Source organism: Mastigoproctus giganteus, chromosome 9, assembly GCF_048544385.1.
Source record: "Mastigoproctus giganteus isolate SK-2022 chromosome 9, ASM4854438v1, whole genome shotgun sequence".
In the NCBI taxonomy this organism is placed as follows: domain Eukaryota; kingdom Metazoa; phylum Arthropoda; class Arachnida; order Uropygi; family Thelyphonidae; genus Mastigoproctus; species Mastigoproctus giganteus.
In genome coordinates, this window is record NC_143583.1 from 70,537,580 (window position 1) to 70,559,432 (window position 21,853).

The 21,853-nt window shown below is 37.2% G+C and overlaps 1 protein-coding gene across 2 annotated transcripts in view; it reads left to right on the forward strand.

Annotated features, from left to right (window-relative positions):
- Window positions 1-21,853, forward strand: part of betaCOP (coatomer subunit beta) — a 234,667-nt gene that overhangs the window by 180,457 nt on the left and 32,357 nt on the right. For both annotated transcript variants that reach the window (XM_090381759.1, XM_090381760.1), the window contains exons 19-20: window positions 2,002-2,147; window positions 21,195-21,284. In XM_090381759.1, coding sequence (XP_090237885.1) covers window positions 2,002-2,147; window positions 21,195-21,284 — 236 coding nt within the window. The remainder of the gene's footprint in view (window positions 1-2,001; window positions 2,148-21,194; window positions 21,285-21,853) is intronic.

The window sequence follows — 21,853 nt, forward strand, 5'->3', positions numbered from 1 at the left end:
AGCCAAATTCCACCATGATTACTGTTTTACAATTATCCTACCATCCACTGCAACATACACATTTTTCAGTTGGTGAATAAAACTTGAAGATATCCTAAAACGTGTTAGACAGTGTTTTAGTTTCATAAAGGAGGTTTGTGGACTCCCTGTGTGTGCGCACAGCCGGCCCTCGTTTAGCACTAATAATTCATTCCAAAAAACAGCACTAAGTGAATCAGTGCTAACAAATACATGTTACCATAAGGTAACGTATGTATTTGTGAGTTGCAGCTTATGCTATAGGATATTTCATAGTCAATAATAAATGGTAGTGAAAAGATGCACAAATGTCAGTCAAAATACTTAATATTCAAAAATTTGTACATATAAAATATTCTATATTACATACATACTTATATAATTATGTGGTAACTACACATATCAAAATTAAACTTTAAAATGCCAATTAAAATCATGAATTTATTAATCTGATGGCTCTGGGCTGTCGAGTTTTCATATCTTTGAACTGAAAAATGTGTTGATTTTGGATTGTGCTTTGTCACTCTTCCTCTTGTACAAAATCATGTAGGGATTAATTTCTTTCTTTAAATTTCTTATTACCTTGTCAGGGTTGTTCTCCCAGAAATAATAACACATATTTTCAAAGTGTTTGAAAGCTTCACTAAGCCCTTTTGCAGTCAGCGACTTTATCAATTCTTCATCTGTAGGATCTTGATCATCTTCTCCCTCGATTGCACACTCTTGTTCTTTTGTCAATTTCATCCAATCCTGCTTCTTTTCCGAGCTGAACAATTTGCACTTTAACATTCTCAACTGAATCATCAGGTTCTTGGGAATCCTTTATGTAATCCTTCCAAACTTTCCTCCACACTCCATTCATGGTTTTCTGAGTCACTTCATCCCAGGCACTTGAAATGTTGTAGGATTTCCAAAACTCCTTTAGGCTCAGTACATTTTCACCAGTGTTTGACGGCTTTTAATAGCTTGGGAAAAGGTGTTCCTTATGTAGTAAGCTTTAAATGTGGCAATAACACCTTGGTCCATTGGTTGGATCACAGATGTAGTGTTTAGGCATGCAAAAAAATTTTATATGATTGTTCAAGCCTTCTAAGCTCTCTTTGCATGGCTCTTCTACGCTCTCTTCAATAATTTTAACAAGTTCTTTTTTGAAAGTTTCAGCTCCTTCGTGATCTGCACTTGAGGCTTCTCTCTGGATTGCTGTGTTGTGTAGATTATAGCACTTTTTAAATCTATTGAACCAGCCCTTACTAGCATTAAATGGTTCCACATTTTTTTCAAGGTGAGCTTTCTTCATATAGGCTAATCGCTTTTTCTTTAATAATAATTGAACTTGGAATTCTGCATTGTATATTATCTTCAATAAAATTATTTAGAAGTCTCTCCATTTCAATCATAATAGCTGGCCTGGCCCTAGTCAATTTAGATGCCTGCAGTGGAACAGCTGTCTTTCCCACTCTAAAATTAATTCTTTATTTTTTATAATTGTTCTTATAGTTGAACCTGCCAGTCCTAAATTATTGCACACATCCACTTGTCGTTGGCCAGAATTGATTTGCTTCAAAATGTCTAATTTAATTTTCAAACTCAACCTTTGTAGTCTTTGTACTGCATCCAGACATTGCTTTTTCATTTTTATCCACCGTTATTAACTCTTAAAAAATTTAATTGCATAGCATTAATTATGATACAATGTTCAAGTAAACTGTTCATTACGGGCGATGTCTAACACTACTGAGTGATGCCTAGACTTTGGATAAATGCATATAATGCAAATATTACAAGCAATGCTGCATATTCCTTAACCTGATAATTTTTCAAATGTTGATCTCAGAACTACATAACAAGTCTGCCCTGTGTTCTCACAGAAAATAAACTAAAGTAATATTCATGAACATTACAAAATTTACTTTTAAAGCCTAAAAAATGTATGGAATATTTTGTATGTTGTTACTATTTTTTTTTTTTCTCTTTAATTTCTAGTGTATGATGTTAGTGGATCAACAAGTGACCGCAATGTAGTTGTGTTAAATGATATTCATATTGATATTATGGACTACATTATTCCTGCATCCTGTACTGACCTTGAATTCCGACAAATGTGGGCTGAATTTGAATGGGAAAATAAAGTGAGTATTTATTTACTGTAATCATTGAAATTTAATCAGAATTTTATATTGAGTTCTTTTGTAAGATAAAATTTATTTCAACATCATTGATTTACTGATGTAGGAGGTAAATAAAAATTGAATGAATTTTTGAACATTCACCTTGTTCACTTGGTAGTGTAGTACAGTCAAATGCAAATATCTGAAACTTGTATAATTTAAACATTGACCATTAGCATAAAACAATATATAGTTCATATTAGAATTTTTTATTGAATTAGAATTTTTGCACACTTAAATTGTTCTACTTTGCTGTTGTCACCAACACGTTCTTTATTTCTTACTCTCCCTTAGGTTTAATCCTAGAACTTTATCAGCTGTACCAACTGAGTTTAATTTTCAATAAAAGAAAATAATTTTGTATTGAGTAAATACAAAATTTACCTAATAAAAGTATTTTTGCCAGCATCTCTTATATGTATATTGACAGTGTCGTTGTGTAATCATCTGACCAAACATCTTTTGGAGAATGGTAAACAAATTAACTTTATTACCGTACACAAGCATCAGTAATAAAAATGTTAAACATCCTGTTTCAAATACAAAATTTTTGATATTTATCAAAATTTGAGAAGTATTTAAATGAGACAAATCAGTCAAATTTCAAAATAAATTTAAAGAAAAGAAGAAATATGATGTATTTAGTGTCACCATAAATATATAGACAGAGTACTTGTATAATTAAAGAATGGCAAAAGAAATTTTATTGCCATTTTTATTTTGTTTATATAATTAGTAAGACAACATCCACAGTGTTCAATGTTGTGATTTTATACATGCCTTCAGATTGATGGCATCATTCATATTATCCACAAGGAGATTCATATGGCTTTCCTCATAGAGTGTATTCCAAATAATGTACTCCAAAAATTTCCACGTTTGTAACCTCTTAGGTTAGGTTTGTAACCTAATGGGTTTAGTCTGAGCTTCCAGAGGACCAAGACCTTAATGGGCTTGGTTTTCTCTCCTAAGACTATTTTTTTTTTCCCACCATGGGACTTTTACTTTCACTAGAATGTTTTGTTGATTCAATTTTGCATTTGCCTTAGTCATTAGGATTTTATGTATATTTTTATTAGCATATTCAGCAAATCAAAAACAGCTTGCCCTCGGTGCCAGCATTGTATGTGCTGGCACCGAGGGCAAGATGTCCAATGCTGGCACAGGGTGCAACATTGGACATCTTTTTCTGAACAACCTGAAAGCATGTGGGATTCCTTTAAAAAAACTGACTGATCTGGCACTTAGTGTTAATAATGTGGATGCCTAAAACTAGATTACCAAGGGTATTAAAACAGGAGATTGAGCACTTGATGGTAATAGGCTGTCCTTATCTTAGTTTGTGTCCTGAAGTTAAATCTATAACTAATGAGACTTGTGGCAGAGAAGGTTATCAAATGCATGGGATGCATATAAATTATCAGGCGACACAGAAGCCTATGGCAGATATAAGCTAGTCTGTAATCAAATCACAAAGGAGGTTAGGCAGGTGAAGGCAGATTGCGAGAAATCTTTGGCAAAGGATGCTAAGGAAAACAGCAAGGATTTCTTTACTTGTATACTCTAAAAGGAAGGGGATGCCTTCCCCTGAAAGTGGATGAATACTTAGTAGATTAGTGGTTCCGGGCACCTCTGTAGCCAGGTGGGCAGGAGCAGCAGTGCGTAGCACATGCTTCTTGATCAGACCGGGGTTCGAGCCCGTGACCACCAAATACGGAGGATGCGGAAAGGTCAGGAAATGACCACCGCATATCCCCGGAGCAATATGGCTTTAGTTGCTAATGCTCCTAAAAAAAACTGAAAAACAATTAGTGGTTCCAACACAGTACACACAGTACCAAGACTTTTGAGTGCTCACAGGAAGAAGTCATAATGAATAATGACAGCCTTAATGTGAGTAGAGAACGTACATAAGATTAAAAACTCAAAGGTACATCTGGGCTGTTCATGTACTATCAGACTGTTTGTATGCAGTAGTTTACTTCCTAGTGGGATGCTACTATCACATAATATACAATATGCAGCTAGTGTTATTAGTAAGCTGGTGTGACTGTGCATGGAATGTAGGCTGTAATACCACATTGTGATGTTGCTGTTTTCTCTCACACTTTGTGTTTTATTAAACTTGGAATTCTCTGCACTAATTGTGCTAATTTTTACCCCAATCAAGTGGTTGGTGCCTGCTGCTCTCTCAGATGTACATAGGCACAAAAACATTGGTAACCACTGCAGTAGGATATTTACTACTATCTACAGAGAAGTGCTAAAAGAAAAGATAAATTTAAACAATTTCAACTGGTGCATGCCACTGAAGAAAAATAAATTTTTAAACCTGTGTGTGCTTGTTGGCTGTCTTTGATTAAATCTATAACTAGAGTGGTAAAATAGTGGTGAGAAAACCAATATGAGCACTTTTCTTCAAATTTTATATTCAAGCACTCATATTCAAATCCAGTTTGTACCTAAAAGTTTTGAAAGAGGACAAATTGATGAACTCAAGAAAGGGAACTTATGAATTGCAAACTTCTAGTAAGAGAGATTTTAAACAGGTCAAATCAGCTGATAATTCTAGGCCTAATGACTTGAATGAGTACAATGAACAATTGTACAGAGAAATAGAGTGGGCTAGTAAATCAGAATGTCTTATAATGGGGAATTTTAATTTCCCAGATATTGGCTGGAACTTGTGGGTTGGTCACTAGCACACTATTAGGACTTTTGTGGATTTATTGGATGATTGTTTTCTGCAGCAGCATGTTCGAGAGGCAACCAGAGAGGGGTAATTCTCTTAATCTCGTTATCAGCAGTGATCACAGTGTACTGATGTGGGTTTGTTTGTTTGTTTGTTTGTTATTTGGTTCTTAGGAGCATTAGCAACAAAGGCCATATTGCTCCGGGGATATGCAGTGGTCATTCCCTAACCTTTCCGCATCCTCCGTATTTGGTGGTCACAGGCTCGAACCCTGGTCTAATCAAGAAGCATGTGCTACGCACTGCTGCTCCTGCCCACCTGGCTATGGAGGCGCCACTGATGTGGGATTTACTTAAAGATATAATTACCATCAGGGGTAAAGGAAGGGGTTTTTGCTTCCGTAAAGGTGACTACAGTGGTCTGAGACAGTAGGATCAACTGATGATGTTACCAACAGTAAATTCTAAGTGGGAAGTATTCAAGGAATTAATCGTGGAAGCTACTAAAAGTTTCATACCTATTAAGAAATATTGTTCAAGGTTTAGGCCTAAATGGTTGTTAAATGGACTAATGAGACTCGTGGCAGAGAAGAAAAATGCATGGAATGCATATAAATTATCAGGCGACACAGAAGTCTATGGCAGATATAAGCTAGTCTGTAATCAGGTCACAAAGGAGGTTAGGCAGGCGAAGGCAGATTACGAGAAATCTTTGGCAAAGGATGCTAAGAAAAACAGTGAGGATTTCTTTACTTATATAAACTCTAAAAGGAAGGGGATGAATCTGATTGGTCCGCTTGATATCGATGGTCCGACTGTTGATGATCCTACTCAGATACCAAACAAACTGAATGAGTATTTTGCATCTACATTCACACATGAGGAGTTATTAAGGATTGAAAATGACAGAAGGTTATCAAATTGTAGCCGGATGCTTAAAGATTTTCTAATAACTAAGTGCAAAGTGGAGGAGAAATTGTTGAAGTTAAACATAAGAAAGGCACCTGGGGCGGATGGAATCTATCCAGTTATATTAAAGGAGGCTGCAAAGGAAGTAAGCAAACCCTTAGCCATAATTATGAGAGCATCCTTGGACTCAGAGGAGGTCCCCCACGGACTGCAGATGTGCAAATGTATCCCCAATTCACAAAGGGGGGGGATCGAAGAGTGACACGAGTAATTACAGACCATTTAGTTTAACTTCTGTTCCGGGTAAAATAATGGAGTCACTGGTTAAAGATGCATTGCAGGATCATCTAGACAAGACTGCAGCAATAATTCAGACACAGCATGGGTTTGTTAAGGGAAAGTCTTGTCTGACAAATTTGATTGGATATTATGATGTGGTTACAAAGGAACTGGATGCAAAAAATAATTTTGATATCACATATTTGGATTTCAGAAAGCTTTTGACACTGTTGTGCATAAAAGACTATTGTACAAATTAGAGCAGAATGGTATTAAGGGTAAGTTGCTACAATGGATAAAAGGATGGTTGAGTGGGGGAAGACAGAAGGTGGTAATAAATGGGTGCTGCTCTTCGTGGACGAATGCTATTAGTAGAGTCCCACAGGGTTCGATGTTGGATCCACTGTTTTTTATATTTATCAGTGATATTGATGGAGGTATATCAGGCTTAGTGTCGAAGTTTGCAGATGATACAAAGGTTGGCAGGGTTGGTAATGGCAGTGTGCTTCTGCAACAGGATCTAGAAAATTTGGGAAGATGGGCTGAGAAGTGGCAACTGAAGTTTAACATTGACAAATGCAAAGTATTGCATATGGGTAGAAGTAACCCCAGAGGAACGTACCAACTGTGTGGTACTACACTTAAGGTGGTAGAAAATGAAAAAGACCTGGGAGTAATTGTGCAGTCAGATATGAAGTTTTCTGAGCAATGCTGAAAGGCTGCCAGAGCAGGTCATGGGGTGTTGTCACCCCTGAAAAGGAGGTGATTGTCCCTCTGTATAAGGCAATGGTCAGGCCACACCTTGAGTACTGCGTACAGATCTGAAGGCTTCATTTTAGGAAGGACGTAGATTTGCTTGAGCATGTTAGAGAAGGGCAACAAGATTGGTGAGGGGTATGAAGGGATCCTCTTACCAAGAGAGGCTCGAGTTCTGCAAATTACAGCAGGCTGGAGACTAGGCACCTGCAGGGTGATCTGATTGAAGTGTATAAGGCCTTGAATTGGTTTAGCAAGTTGAATTCTGATGGGATTCTTTCACTTGTTCAGATTACGACCCTAAGGGGGCATAAATTCAAATTGAGGAAAGACAGGTGTAGAATAGATGTGCGGAAATTTGCCTTTAGCCAGCGGGTGGTTAATTGCTGGAACAAACTTCCATCAGTCATTGTGGAAGTTGATAGGTTAAATAAATTTGAGGAGGAACTGGACAAACATTTAGAGAGAATTGTTGTGTAAATTTTTTATTTATTTATTTATTTTATTTTATTTTATTTTTTTGGCTGATGCTGCATACACTCATATGATTGCTTTCTTGCATCAAATGCCACTACTACTTATGCAGAAAGTCTGTTTGTTTTTCTCTCTTCTGGCTTGAAAAATTCAATTTGCTTGTTTCTTTTAAATATTATGGAAACTTTTGAAAATACAAATATAGCTCTTCAATCTAACATGCCTCGCATCCATGTATCGAGGTCATTACTCCTAGATATATCAAAGAATTTTTATGTGCAAATTTATTTTGCAGACAGTTTTTCAACCTTCCACTTCCATTTTGGAAATTGATTTACTATAGCAGACTAAATCAGGTGGATGACTGGCTTAGTCTTAAGTATTTCTGCTGCCATGTTCATGAAGAGTCTGAAACAAGAGGAGATTACATGGTGCACAAATTCCCATTGTGCACCATTGAAAAATGTTCTTACAGATGCCTAGGTACCCCAAATTTTCATCAATTAGCAATGAGTTATTTTCATATTTGAAATTTTTTAGACAAGTTTCCAGTGCTTCTTTATGTCATTGAAGATAAAGAAATACACTAGACTCCCGCTAGTCCGAACTAATTGGGACCGAGCCCTGTTCGGATTAGCAGAATTTCGGATTAGCCGAATAACTGCAATAATGCAGAAGCAAGCAGTAAAACAGGTCTGGTTTATTAAAGAATGAATGTATAGTAAGCCTACTAGCATTTGTACGTGAGCGTAACACACCGGAAGCAAACCCCCCCTCCACGCTATGACTAATTGCATGCGACATTGTGCATTAAACGTGAATGTTTATATCTTCGCTCTACATTACATTTTATAGTTTAGTTTAGTTCAGTCTGCTGCCACAATGGCCACGAAACGGAAACACACAACGTGTACGTTGAAAGATAAGCTGGAAGTTTTGAAAAGGCTGAACAAGGGGGAAAGTACAACGAAATTAGCAATAGAGTTTGGAGTGGGCAAGGCCACAGTAACTGACTGGAAAAAAAACCGCACAAAGATCGATCAGTTTTGTACCTCTACTTCAGAAAAATCAGTTGAAAATCGACAAACAGTAAGGCCCTCAACGTTTGACAAGCTTGATGAAGCCTTATTCACGTGGTTCACTCAGGAAAGAGGAAGGGGAACACCCCTAAGTGAACCCCTTGTTAGAGAAAAGGCCATTCATCTCAACAAACTAATGAAAGGTGATGAATCATTTAGTGCGAGTACCGGTTGGTTTGATCGCTGGAAGAAGCGCCATGGGATTCGCCAGCTAACGATCACCGGAGAGCAATTATCAGCTGATCATGCTGCAGCAGAGAAATATTTGGGTGAGTTCGCTGATTTGGTATCACATTATTCACCTCAGCAGATATATAACGCTGATGAGACAAGTTTAAATTTTAAGGGTTTGCTCACAAAAAGTCTAGCATCTCAACAAGAAATGCGTGCCCCAGGTTTTAAAATGAATAAGGAGCGAGTGACGTTGATAGCTTGTAGTAATGCTTCAGGAAATCACAAGCTACCTTTGATGATGATCGGTAAATCAGCGAAGCCGAGAGCTTTTAAAAATATGAACATTAACAATCTTCCAGTTCATTATAAAAGTCAAAAAAAAGCTTGGATGAACAGACAGCTTTTCATTGAGTGGTTTCATAATCAATTTGTCCCAGCAGTGAAACGATTCAGCAATGAAAATGATTTGCCACCTCGTGCCATTCTCCTCATAGACAATGCGCCGTCCCACCCAGACGTTTCCGAGTTGACATCAGGGGACATAAAGGCAGCTTTTTTACCGCCTAATGTAACACCGTTATTACAGCCCATGGACCAGGGGTTACAGTCTATCAAACTTGCATACAGAAAGAAATATCTTAGGTCCTTGATAGAAGATAACACCAATTCACTTTCTTTACATGAGAAAATGAAACAAGTGAACTTAAAAGATGTTGTATATTGGGTTGCTGAGTCGTGGGAGGGTGTAACCGAGCAGTCCATACAAAGATCATGGAAGAAATTATGGCCCTCTCTCAGCTTTGTCGATAGCTCTGACGAAAACAATGACATAGAACAATTAATTCAGCTCGTACAGGAAATTCCCGGGTGCGAGGAAGCAATAGAATCTGATGTTAACGAGTGGATTGCAGCGGATGGAATAGGTCATGAAAACCTGTCGGATGAGGACATCGTGGCAGCTGTCACCCAAGAAGACTCCAAGCAGAATGATGACCCCGGTGTTTCTGCGGAACAACTTGTGTCGCACACAGACGCGACAGCGGCCCTTGACCTCGCTTTACGCTACTTAGAACAACATCCCAGCGCTAAACCGGCAGACTACATGTTTATGAAGCGGTGACGAAACATAGCATCATCTAGCCGATTTTCATCGTTACGTCAAAAGAAACTAACAGAGTTTGTTACTTCTGAAAAATGACTTTTGTTCCTGTTTTGGTGTGTAAGTATAGATCTGTAATTTTAATAGGCCATGTCAAACACTGATTTATTAATTTTGTATTAGTACACTACTACAATAAAATACAATTGTTTTGTGGAATTCTAAATGTTTTTGTACCATTAATGCCATTTAAATTTAACTGGAAAATACAAAAAACGTATATTTTACGAACTAAAAAATTTCCTCTCCGCCGACCGAAACGTGTTCGGATCTGAGGAAAGAAGGACAGTTTGTCCTTCTTCCTCAGATTTATTCAAACTACTCACTCCTACAACAACATCAGATGTTAGTTTGCCCCAACAATTGAGCACCCCTCCCCAGCTGAAGGGAAATTTCCACACATCTACCCTGCAACCAACCTTCCTCAATTTGAATTTAGGCCCCCTCCTTGTGTGTAACCAGAGCAAGAGGAAAGATTCCATCAGCATTGAGTTTACTCGATCAGATCTCCTTGCAGGTGTCTGGTCTCCAGACACTGCAATTTACAGAACTAAATACTTGTTTCCCTTGCTAATCTTCTTGCTCTTCTCTGCACCTGCTCTGACAGAGCTACATCCTTCTGCAAATGAGGCTTCCAGACCAGTATAAATTTCTCAAGGTGTGGCCTAACAACAGGATAATCATCTTCCTTATCCCTACTGACAAAATTTCTGTATATCATTGACAAAACCCCAAGGTGCCGTCCTCAAAGCCTAACTACACTGCTCAGAGAATTTATCTGACTGCACAATTGCCCCCCTCCTTCCCACCAGGTCCTTTTCATCCTCCACTGCCCTGAGTGTGATACCACAGAGTTGGTATGTTAATCTGGGATTACTGCTGCCCATGTGAAGTATCCTGCATTTGTTAAACTTCAGTTGCCACTTCTCAGCCCATCTGCCTAATTTATCTAGATCTTGTTGAAATAGCATACACCGATTACTGTCATTAACTACCCTACCTGGCGCCTCCGTAGCCAGGTGGGAAGGAGCAGCAGTGCATAGCACACGCTTCTTGATTAGACCGGGGTTCGAGCCCGTAACCCCAAATACGGAGGATGCAGAAATGTCAGGGAATGACCACTGCATATCCCGGAGCAATATGGCCTTAGTTGCTAATGCTCCTAAAAACCAAATAACAAACAAACAAACTACCCTACCAACGTTTGTATCATCTGCAAACTTAGACATTAGGCTTGATATGTCTTTATCGATGACATTAATAAATACTGAAAAGAACAATGGGGCCAGAATTGATCCCTGGGCCTCTAGTAATAACATTTGTCCAAGAAGGGCAGTGCTAATTGATAACTCAGCCATCTCGTTACCCATATCAGTAACTTTCTCTTAATACTACACTGCTCTAATTTGTACAGCAGTCTAAATGCAACAGTATCAAACGCTTTTCTGAAATCTAAGTATATGGTGCCAAAATTATTTTTTGCTTCCAATTTCTTTGTTACTACATCATAGTATTCAATCAGATTGGTCAGACAATACTGTCCCTTAGTCACATCGTGGAAAACAAATCCATGCTGTGACTGCAGTATAAATGCCCTGTCTAGATGGTCCTGCATTACTTTAACCAGTAACTCCATTATTTCCTCTGGAACATTAGGTCACTGAATGTTTTAACAATTTATATAACCTGTATTTGGTGCATTACAGCCTTAGTTGCTGATGTGCCAATAAAACCCAAATCAAATCAAAATCAAATCCTCTGGAACAGAAGCCAAGCCAACAAGTCTGTAATTACTCTCATATCAATCTTTGATCCCCCTTTGTGATTTGGGGATACAACTACATACTTCTGTCCATAGGGACCTCCCTGAATCCAGATGTTTTCATAATTATGGCTAAAGATTTGCTGACCTTTTGCTGCATCTCTATGTTCCATGAAAACTAGTTTGAAAGTGAAAAAAAAAAGCACATCATTCAAAACATGTAATGTAGATTTTTCAGTTTTAAACATTAAATTATCAGTTGTAATCTTTTGAAATTTTAATTTACTAGTCATAATAGCTTAGTATAAAGTATTTTGTTAATTTGGATCTTAGCAATATAATTGGTGAATCAGTAAGAAACAGTGACACCCTAGATTTAATTTTTATTAACGAGTAAGGTCTCAAAATACACAAATACAGAAAATGTGACCCTGTTCGCATGCAACTGACCCCCCCCCCAATCAGGGGGTCAGTATGTTTCACAAACATACTTATGGTTGTGATGCTTATATGAAGGCAGTGAGAGGGATAGAGAAGGAATATAATGTCATAATAGATGTGCATTATCATATTTTTCATTTGGATGAGTAAGAATTCTGTGTTTGAACTAGATGATACCTAATGGATTAATAAGGATAATAATGTGTCTTTAGCCTAAACACAGCCTCCCCTGAAGGCAACCCTTTTTGAGGACATACTCAAACTAACTGTACTTTATTTAAGATTTATGTACATTCAATTTACACAAATTTATATACACATGTACATGGTTTATAGGAGTTTTCTGTGGAAGATACCACTAAGTAACCCTCGTGTACTGTGAGACTCTACTGTATTTATCATTTCCAATAGCCATCTTTGATTTCTCTTTCCACTCAGATTATAAGCCTTTAACTGAATAATTTGAAGCCTTGACAGTTCAGAAGTTATATTCCTACAATAACAAGCAACAAAAAAACACAACTGAATAACTTTAAAAAAAAAAGGTCATTCAGTTATTTGCTTGTTAATGAAGCATTAATTGATCTCTTAAAATTAGTCATGCTGACTAACTTGCATTGTTAAAAACTGCTGCTAAAGTAATGAAGATATCATCCATTTAAAAATTACGATGGGATAATCGACAATGCTTTTAAAATGAAGCAAAAATATTTAGTGGAGGGAAACAAAAATATTCTCTGTTCAAAACCAACTACAGGAGACCCCCGCTTAACGCTGATAATTCGTTCCGGAAAAACAGAGCGCTAAGCGAGCGCCGCATTCCCATAAGGTAACATGTATTTGTGAGTTGCGGTCGGTGCCATAGGATATTTCCTAATCAATAATAAACGGTAGTGAAAAGATGCACGAATGTCGGTCAAAATATTTAATATTCAAATATTTGTACATATAAAATATTCTGCATTACATACGTATATAATTATGTGGTAGCTATTTACATATCAAAATTAAACTTGAAATTCCAATTAAAATCATGAATTTAATTGATCTAAATTTATTTAATTTAATTAATGAATTTAATCATGAAAAATGTGTCGATTTTGGGTAGAACTTGGGCCTTCTTCCAAATAAACTAAAAGGGGTATTAATTTTAAATCCCCACAGCGTTACCACCCTACAATAAAGTCAACCGATCCTTCGCCGCTTTGAAACCTGGCATGTTTTTTTCTTCTTTCAATATGAAACTTCTTTTAGGCATTAGTTTCCACAAAAGTCCTGCTTCATCTATGTTAAAAACTTGTTGAGAAGTATAACACATAATATCCCTCTTCAATAATTTTAACAAGTTCTTTTTTGAAAGTTTCGGCGCCTTCTGCACTTGCAGCTTCTCCCTCGATTTTAAATCTATTCAACCAGCCCTTACTAGTTTTAAATGGTTCCACTTTTTTTTTTTTTTTTTTTAGGTGAGTTTTCTTCAGATCATCATATTGGCTAGTCTCTCTCTCTCTCTCTTTTTTTTTTTTTTTTTTTTTTTAATATTTAACTTAACTGAATTCTGCATTGGATATTATCGTCAATAAAATTAGTTAGTCTTTCCATTTCAATCCTAATAGCCGGCCTAGCCCTAGTTGCTTTCAGTGGAATAGCTATCTTTCCCGCTGCTAAAATTAATTCTTTATTTTTTTTTTATGATTGTTCTTACAGTTAAACTTGCAAGTCCTAAATTATGGAACACATCCGCTTGTCTTTGACCGGAATCAATTTGCTTCAAAACGTCTAATTTAATTTTCAAATTCAGAGTTTTTCTTACATTTATAGTCTTCGTACTGCGCTCAGACGTTGTTGCTTTTTCATTCTTATTGACCATTATTAACTCTTCGAAAATGTAACTGCGTTGGTTGCATTAATTATGATACAATGTTCAAGTAAACTGCCCGTTTCGCACGATGTCTAATATGGTACTGAGTGATGACTAGACTTCGGATAAATGCATATAACGCAAATGTTACAAGCAATATACTTGATCATTTTTTAAAATTTTGATCTCTGAACTACGTAACAAGTCATTGTACTGCAATTAAATTAGCATGCAAGAACAGAAAAACAGAAATCCAAAGAAGAAAAAATTAGTCAAGAAACACTTGTCATGATGAACCAAAGACGACAAATGAAGAGAAAGAAAAACACTGACAGGGAGAAAATTGAGTATACTGAGTTATGCAAAGCCATTAGAAAGAGACTCAGAGAGGACATAAGAAGATTTAACACAAGAAAAATAGAACAAGCATTAAGGGAAAACAAAGGATTTAAATCAGCAGCCATGAGCAGTAATACAGAAAGACAAATGATACTCAAACTGAAGAATAGCGATGGTGTACTTATAAACAGCAGAGAAGGCATAATTCAAATAGCAGAAGACTACTATAGAGAATTATACAAGGAGCGAGGGAATGATACCAGCAATGGGGAAGATGGATTGCAAAGTAGCAACACATACGACATACCCGATATTCTTCCTGATGAGGTAGAACATGCATTGAAGAAAATGAAGAATCTGAAAGCCCCGGGGGAAGATGAAGTTACTGTAGAGTTGTTAAAATTGGGAGGTAGAGACATAACACAAAAACTGGCAAGGCTCTTCACAAAGTGCATTAGAAAAGGTGTGATGCCTAAGCAGTGGAATAATGCAATCATAGTTTTGCTGCATAAGAAAGGAGATAAATCAGAAATTGGAAATTATAGACCAATTAGCTTGTTATCCCTATCTACAAGTTGTTCACACGGGTCATTACTAACAGATTAGAAAGAATACTTGATGAGAATCAACCGAAAGAGCAAGCTGGCTTTAGGACAGGATTCTCAACTATGGATCACCTTCACGTAATATCACAGCTAATGGAGAAAGCAAATGAATATAAAACACCATTATGCCTGGCATTTGTGGATTATGAAAAGGCATTTGACTCCATACAGCATAAGGCAATGTTTCGGGCACTGGAAAGACAAGGCATAGATACTCCATATATTATGATTTTGAAGAAAATATATGAGAGTGTTACATCCTTTATTAGACTAGACAAAGACAGTAGCAAATTTAAAATCGAGAAAGGAGTTCGACAAGAAGACACAATATCTCCGAAGCTGTTTACTGCTGCCCTTGAGGAAGCTTGCAGAAGATTAGACTGGTCGCAGAAAAGAGTCAGTGTGAACGGAGAGTACCTAAACCATTTACGATTTGCAGATGACATTGTGGTCATAAGCCACGATCCCAAAGAATTAGAGGAAAATCTTAATCAGTTATGCACAGTTAGTAAGGATTTTGGACTAAAGATGAATATGGCTAAAACAAAAGTAATGATGAACAAGTATGTCACAGAAAGGGAAATAATGATTGAAGGAGCAGTAATTGAAAAGGTGGAGCCATATACTTATCTGAGACAAGTTATTAGCTGTAATAATGATAAATGGCTGGAAGTCAAGAGAAGAATAAATTTTGGATGGATAGCATTCAGGAAATATAGTCACATACTGAAGAGCAATATCCCAGTTTGTCTGAAACGTAAAATAATGAATCAATGTATACTCCCCACCATGACTTATGGAAGTGAAACTTGGGCACTCACCAAAAGAATGGAAGAGAAGCTAAGAACTACACAGCGAAGAATGGAACGAATTATATTGGGAATCAGACTGTTAGATAAGAAGAGAAACACATGGATTAGGCAGCAAACTCAAGTAAAGGACATTCTTATCAAAACTAAAGAACTAAAATGGTCTTGGGCAGGACACATAGCTTGAAGACATGATGACAGATGGACTAAGAAAATAACAGAATGGTACCCAAGAGGAGCTAGAAGAAAACCTGGAAGACAAAGGCGGAGATGGATAGATGAAATTCATGAGTTTTTGAGTAGTAAATGGATGGCCAGTGCTCAAAACAGAAGGAACTGGAAAGTTGCTGGAGAGGCCTTCATCCTGCAGTGGATTGAAAATGGCTAATGATGATGATGCAAGAAAATTTCACTGAGCGTGGGAAATTTTCTCAAGTCTGCGTGGGAAACGTTTTAATTCTGTTTTGCTATTCATTTTCAAGCTATCGACTCCATCAAATGAAACGATTTCGTTAAATATGCCAAAAATGCAATCTGTAAAAGAGCGTTATAGTGATCAGTGACAGTTATAATCAGATACGGTATAATATAAGAACAGCATTACAGCAGGCCCCCGTTATAACGTGGTTCGCTTTACGCGGATTCGCTATAACGCTGTTCTTATATTATAACCCATATCTGACTATAACGCTGTCACAGATCACTATAACGCTCTTTTACAGATTGCATTTTTGGCATATTTAACGAAATCGTTTCATTTGTTGGAGTCGATAGCTTGAAAATGAATAGTAAAACAGCATTAAAACGTTTGGTTTCCCACGCCGACTTGAGAAATTTTCCCACGCTCAGTGAAATTTTCTCGCACGCTAATTTAATTGCAGTACAGTGACTTGTTACGTAGTTCCGAGATCAACATTTTTAAAAATGATCAAGTATATTGCTTGTAATATTTGCGTTATATGCATTTATCCGAAGTCTACTCATCACTCAGTACGGTATTAGACATCATGCATAACGGAAAGTTTACTTGAACATTGTATCATAATTAATTCAACCAACGAGGTTACATTTTCGAAGAGCTAATAATGACCGATAGGAATGAAAAAGCAACAACGTCTGGGCGCAGTACGAAGACTATAAATGTAAGAAAAAGACTGAAATTGAAAATCAAATTAGACGTTTTGAAGCGAATCGATTCCGGTCAAAGACAAGCGGATGTGTGCCATAATTTATGACTCGCAAGTTTAACTGTAAGAACAATTATAAACAAAAAAATAAAGAAATAATTTTAGCGGCGGGAAAGATAGCTGTTCCACTGCAAGCAACTAGGGCTAGGCCGGCTATTAGGATTGAAATGGAAAGACTAACTAATTTTATTGAAGATAATATCCAATGCAGAATTCAGTTAAGTTAAATATTTAAAAAAAAAAAAAAAAAAAAAATAGAGAGAGAGAGAGAGAGAGAGAGAGAGAGATTAGCCAATATGATGATCTGAAGAAAACTCGCCTAAAAAAAAAAAATGTGGAACCATTTAAATCTGGTAAGGGCTGGTAGAATAAATTTAAAATCCAGGGAGAAGCCTAGTGCAGATCAAGGAGCCGAAACTTTCAAAAAAGAACTTGTTAAAATTATTGAAGAGGGGTATTATGTGTTTACTTCTCAACAAGTTTTTAACATAGATGAAGCGGGACTTCTGTGGAAACCAATGCCTAAAAGAAGTTTCATATTGAAAGAACAAAAAACATGCCAAGTTTCAAAGCGCCGCAGGATCAGTTGACTTTATTGTTGGGTGGTAATGCTGCGGGCCATTTAAAATTAATACCCCTTTTAGTTTATTTGGAAGAGGGCCAAAGTTCAACTCAAAATCCACACATTTTTCATGATTACATTCATTATTTTAATTGGAATTTTAAGTTTACTTTTGATATGCAAGTAGTTACCACATAATTATACGTATGTAATGCAGAATATTTTATATGTGCAAATATTTGAATATTAAATATTTTGACCGACATTTGTGCATCTTTTCATTACTGTTTATTATTGATTAGGAAATATACTATGGCACCGACCGCAGCTCATAAATACATATGTTACCTTATGGGAAAGCGGCGCTCGCTTAGCGCGGATTCACTTAGCGCTCTGTTTTTCCGGAACGAATGATCAGCGTTAAGTGGGGGTCACCTGTATAGCGAACCGCGTTATAACGGAGGCCTGCTGTATTGTGTATAGCTCATTAACGGCGCCTCCGTAGCCAGGTGGGAAGGAGCAGCAGTGCGTAGCACACGCTTCTTGATTAGACCGTGGTTCGAGCCCGTCACCACCAAATACGGAAGATGCGGAAAGGTCAGGGAATGACCACCGCATATCCCGGAGCAATATGGCCTTAGTTGCTAATGCTCCTAAGAAAAAAAAAAAAAAAAAAAAAAACAACATAGCTCATTAACTATTGCTGGTTTTATAACTGCTGTATAAAACATATCTAGTGAGGCTGTAAATTTGTTATTCCAAGTGTATAAATGGAAATGTGTTTATTATATGGGATTATAATGTTTGAATGGCATGATCAAAATACTTGAAATGAAAGCACTTCACCTGTGTAAAGTTTAGAATTTATTTATTACTAATAGAGTAGAATGACATGTTTCACAAATATTTTCTCTTTTGCATCTTCAATGATTGTAATCTTATCTTGCTGTTACACCATTCCAAAATTATCTTGCTGTTACATCAATCAAAAAACCAAATTCACCGGTATGATTTTTTGAATCTTAGTAATAAATACATTCTAAACTTTACACAGGTGAAGTGCTTTTATGTCGTGTGTTTTTAATATAGAGTTAATTAAAACAGTTAGAGTGAATAGAAGCTGCAAAAACACCTAAAAAGAGCAAATGCACATTAACATGCCTTCTCTCTTTTTAGTGTGCTGAGGTAAATAAAAACACAATTTGTAATTGGTGCACTATATGTATTTCCCACTGTTGCTACAAGTCACTGTATTGCTCTTCCATGAAATTCATTTTGCTGCTATAGTAACCAAGATGGAACTGCTATTTGTATGTTATTGTGATACATGAAACATTACCCTTTCAGAGGTGTTTTTTTTTTTTTTTTTAGTTTGTAAGAAATCTTATATGCAAGATGTGTTAGAGTACATCTTATCAAAGTGCTAAGTGTGTTCTTGGTGAGCACTGCTATATGAGGTTAGGCATTATCATGGAAAAGAATCAGGTTGTTTGGCTCTGGTTGCTTTGTGAACAACTTCAGAGTTTTGCAGTAGCATACTACATTGGTGGTCTGCCCTCACTCTAGAAACTTGACCAGTATTCTGTGGTTGAAGAAGAAGAATATTCCCATGACCTTTCCAGAAAGCTTGATTTTACCAGATGCAGAGTCATATTCTTCTGTTACAAACTTTGTTGCTTTCTTTCTCACTGCAAATAGTAACAGTATGTGTCATCACCAGTTATGATTCTGTTGAGTATTGGATTTCCTTGTGTGGAACCATTTCTATTTCAGTGCAAAAGCCATTCAAGCATTATTCTCACCTGAGGACTGTGAGGCACACACTACACTGTGCTTCCACTTTATTAGTTACACCCCTGCTGTGCACACAAATGGTTTGCCTCACAACATGCAAGTCATATGACCACAGTTTTGGATATAAATGCAGCAGAACAACCTTTCTAGTATCAGTGAAGCGTACAAACCGTAGCAAGAATGGGGAAAAGGAGTGATCTAACGGACTTGAAACGTGGCATGGTAGTAGGTGCTGGACAAAGCATCTCTGAAACAGCAGTTCTCCTGAACTTTTCACGCACCACAGTTTCAAGGGTATATCGAGAATGGTGCAGCGAACAGGAAAGATCCTCTCAACAGCACTCCTGTAGAAGAAAATCGCTTGTTGGTGAGAGAGGTCAGTGGAGGATGGCTAGAATAGTGCAAGCAAACAGATGGGCCACAGTGTCGCACATCACGTCAGAATACAACCTTGGTGTGCAGAACAAAATATCGCAACAGACCACTAGTCGCACTTTGTCGCAAATGGGCTACAACAGCCGACGGCCACATCGCGTACCTTTGTTATCAATGAAGAACAAGAGAGCACAACTCCTGTGGGCACAGCAACACCAGCACTGGACTATCGAGGATTGGAAAACAGTTGCTTCATCTGACAAGTCTTAAGTTCCTGGTGCACAGTGTTGATGGAAGGCTCAGAATTTGGCGAAAACAACATGAATCCGTGGACTCGTCATGTCTGACGACTACTGTGCAAGGTGGTGGGGGCAGTGTTATGGGGAATGTTTTCTTGGCATATGTTGGTCCATTGATACTCATAGATTCACATCTGAATGCCACATTGTTGCTGACCAAGTGCATCCATTCATGTTGACAGTTTATCCTCAGTCAGATGGTTACTTCCAGCAGGATAATGCGTGGGTGCACAAAGCCCGAATCACTATGGAATGGTTCCAGTAACATGACAATGGCTTATCTTTGCTGCAGTGACCCACTTAGTCCTCGAATCTCAATCCTATTGAACATCTTTAAGATGAGCTGGAAAGGGCTGTTCGCTGCAGGCCTACACCTCTGTCAAATCTCAAGGAACTGCGTGACACACTCATGTCTGCATGGTACTCCATTCCTGCATGTTTTCAGCATCTTGTTCAATCCATGCCTAGACAAATTCATGCTGTTTTGAAGGCTAAAGGGGGCTCAACACGCTACTAGGTAGGTGTACCTAATAAAGTGGCAACACAGTGTATGTGCAGATCTTCCTGTAGTAGAGATGCTCATTTATGACAGTGGATATCCATGGCTAACACTTACCAACTGTGCAATTAGCATCAAATTTTACATCTCTGTTGTCAGAGATAGCATCAACCTGCTGAACAAAGCACATCATCTGAATACATGATGTGCCTTGCCCAAGCCAGTCATCACCCTGCTTGACTTGCTGCATTATGGCCTCAGCTGCACCATTAAATACCAAATGAACCAATCATCACCCTGCGGTGACATATGCCCTTCATAAAAGTGTTTGTACATTCCTTCACTTATGTCAGAAGGCACAATGGCTATCATAAACTGCAGATGCCTGTCTGTAAATGCTTGTGCTACTCACCCCTTCTGTTGTCTAGAAATACACAGCTTCATACTGCTCTTTGGATTCTTCATACTGCTCCATGGCAGTGTTACAAACATGCACCTTACAACAGTTAATGCTACATTAATGCTGTTTCAGCAACTCTCTCATATCCTTTGAAATCACAATGTTTGCAATTCACATTTGTCAGTCATTTTTGTTAGCTCATTTTTATTTGAATGACCCAAGTACATTTACACTCTTATTGTAGATTTGAAGTATTCTGTCATCAACTTTGTTGCATTTTCTTTACTGCTGCAAAAGCTAATCAGAGTTGAAATAATTGATTGCATTGAGCAAGGAGAATTCCCAGGATAAAAGAATGGAATTTCTATTCTGAACTGTGTATACAAGGTTTTTAAAATAAGTTGTTTTATACTTGCCTGTGTTTTTGAAACACAGTTTGGATTTAGTTTAGCATATGATAAAATATTCTTATACAGTTTTTAAACAATTATACTGGTGACAGGTTATTTTTATATGGCAGTTTCATTAACTTTATTGTTTTATTTTTTTTTGCTTAGGTATCAGTAAATACTTCTCTGACAGACTTGCTTGCCTATCTGCAGCATTTAATTGGATCAACAAATATGAAATGTCTTACTCCAGAAAAGGTATAACTATTAAATATCCAATTTTATGTGATAATTGAACGTACAGTACATTAGTATAAAATAAATAACTGCAAACTTTGATGACATTTATTCATGCATTAGTGGAAAGCTTTTTGATTGAAGGAAATGGTCTTGCCTTATGTATATCTATGTGCGATCCAAATGACATCATGTAGGGGTTGGAACTGGAGAATAAAGGAGACACTTCAACTATGTGTGGGTTGTTTATTATAGAAGTGCGAGACTGATGTCAATACAGTAATACCCCGACTTATGCGAACTCGAAGTTACGCAGTTCTTGATTTTTTCGTTTGGTATATATCTAAAATTAGCTTACCAGTGATTTGTAAGTCAAATCATAAAGCTTGGGTGACAGCTTCCGTTTTTGAGGACTGGTTTGGTCACCACTTCATACTCGAAGTCGAACATTATTGCAAGTCTAAACAGATTCCATTTAAAGTGATGCTTCTTATTGACAATGCACCCGGTCACCCTCCTGCCACCCTAATTAATTTCGGCCCACGTATGAAAGCTGTGTTTTTGCCTCCAAACACAACCAGCTTGCTTCA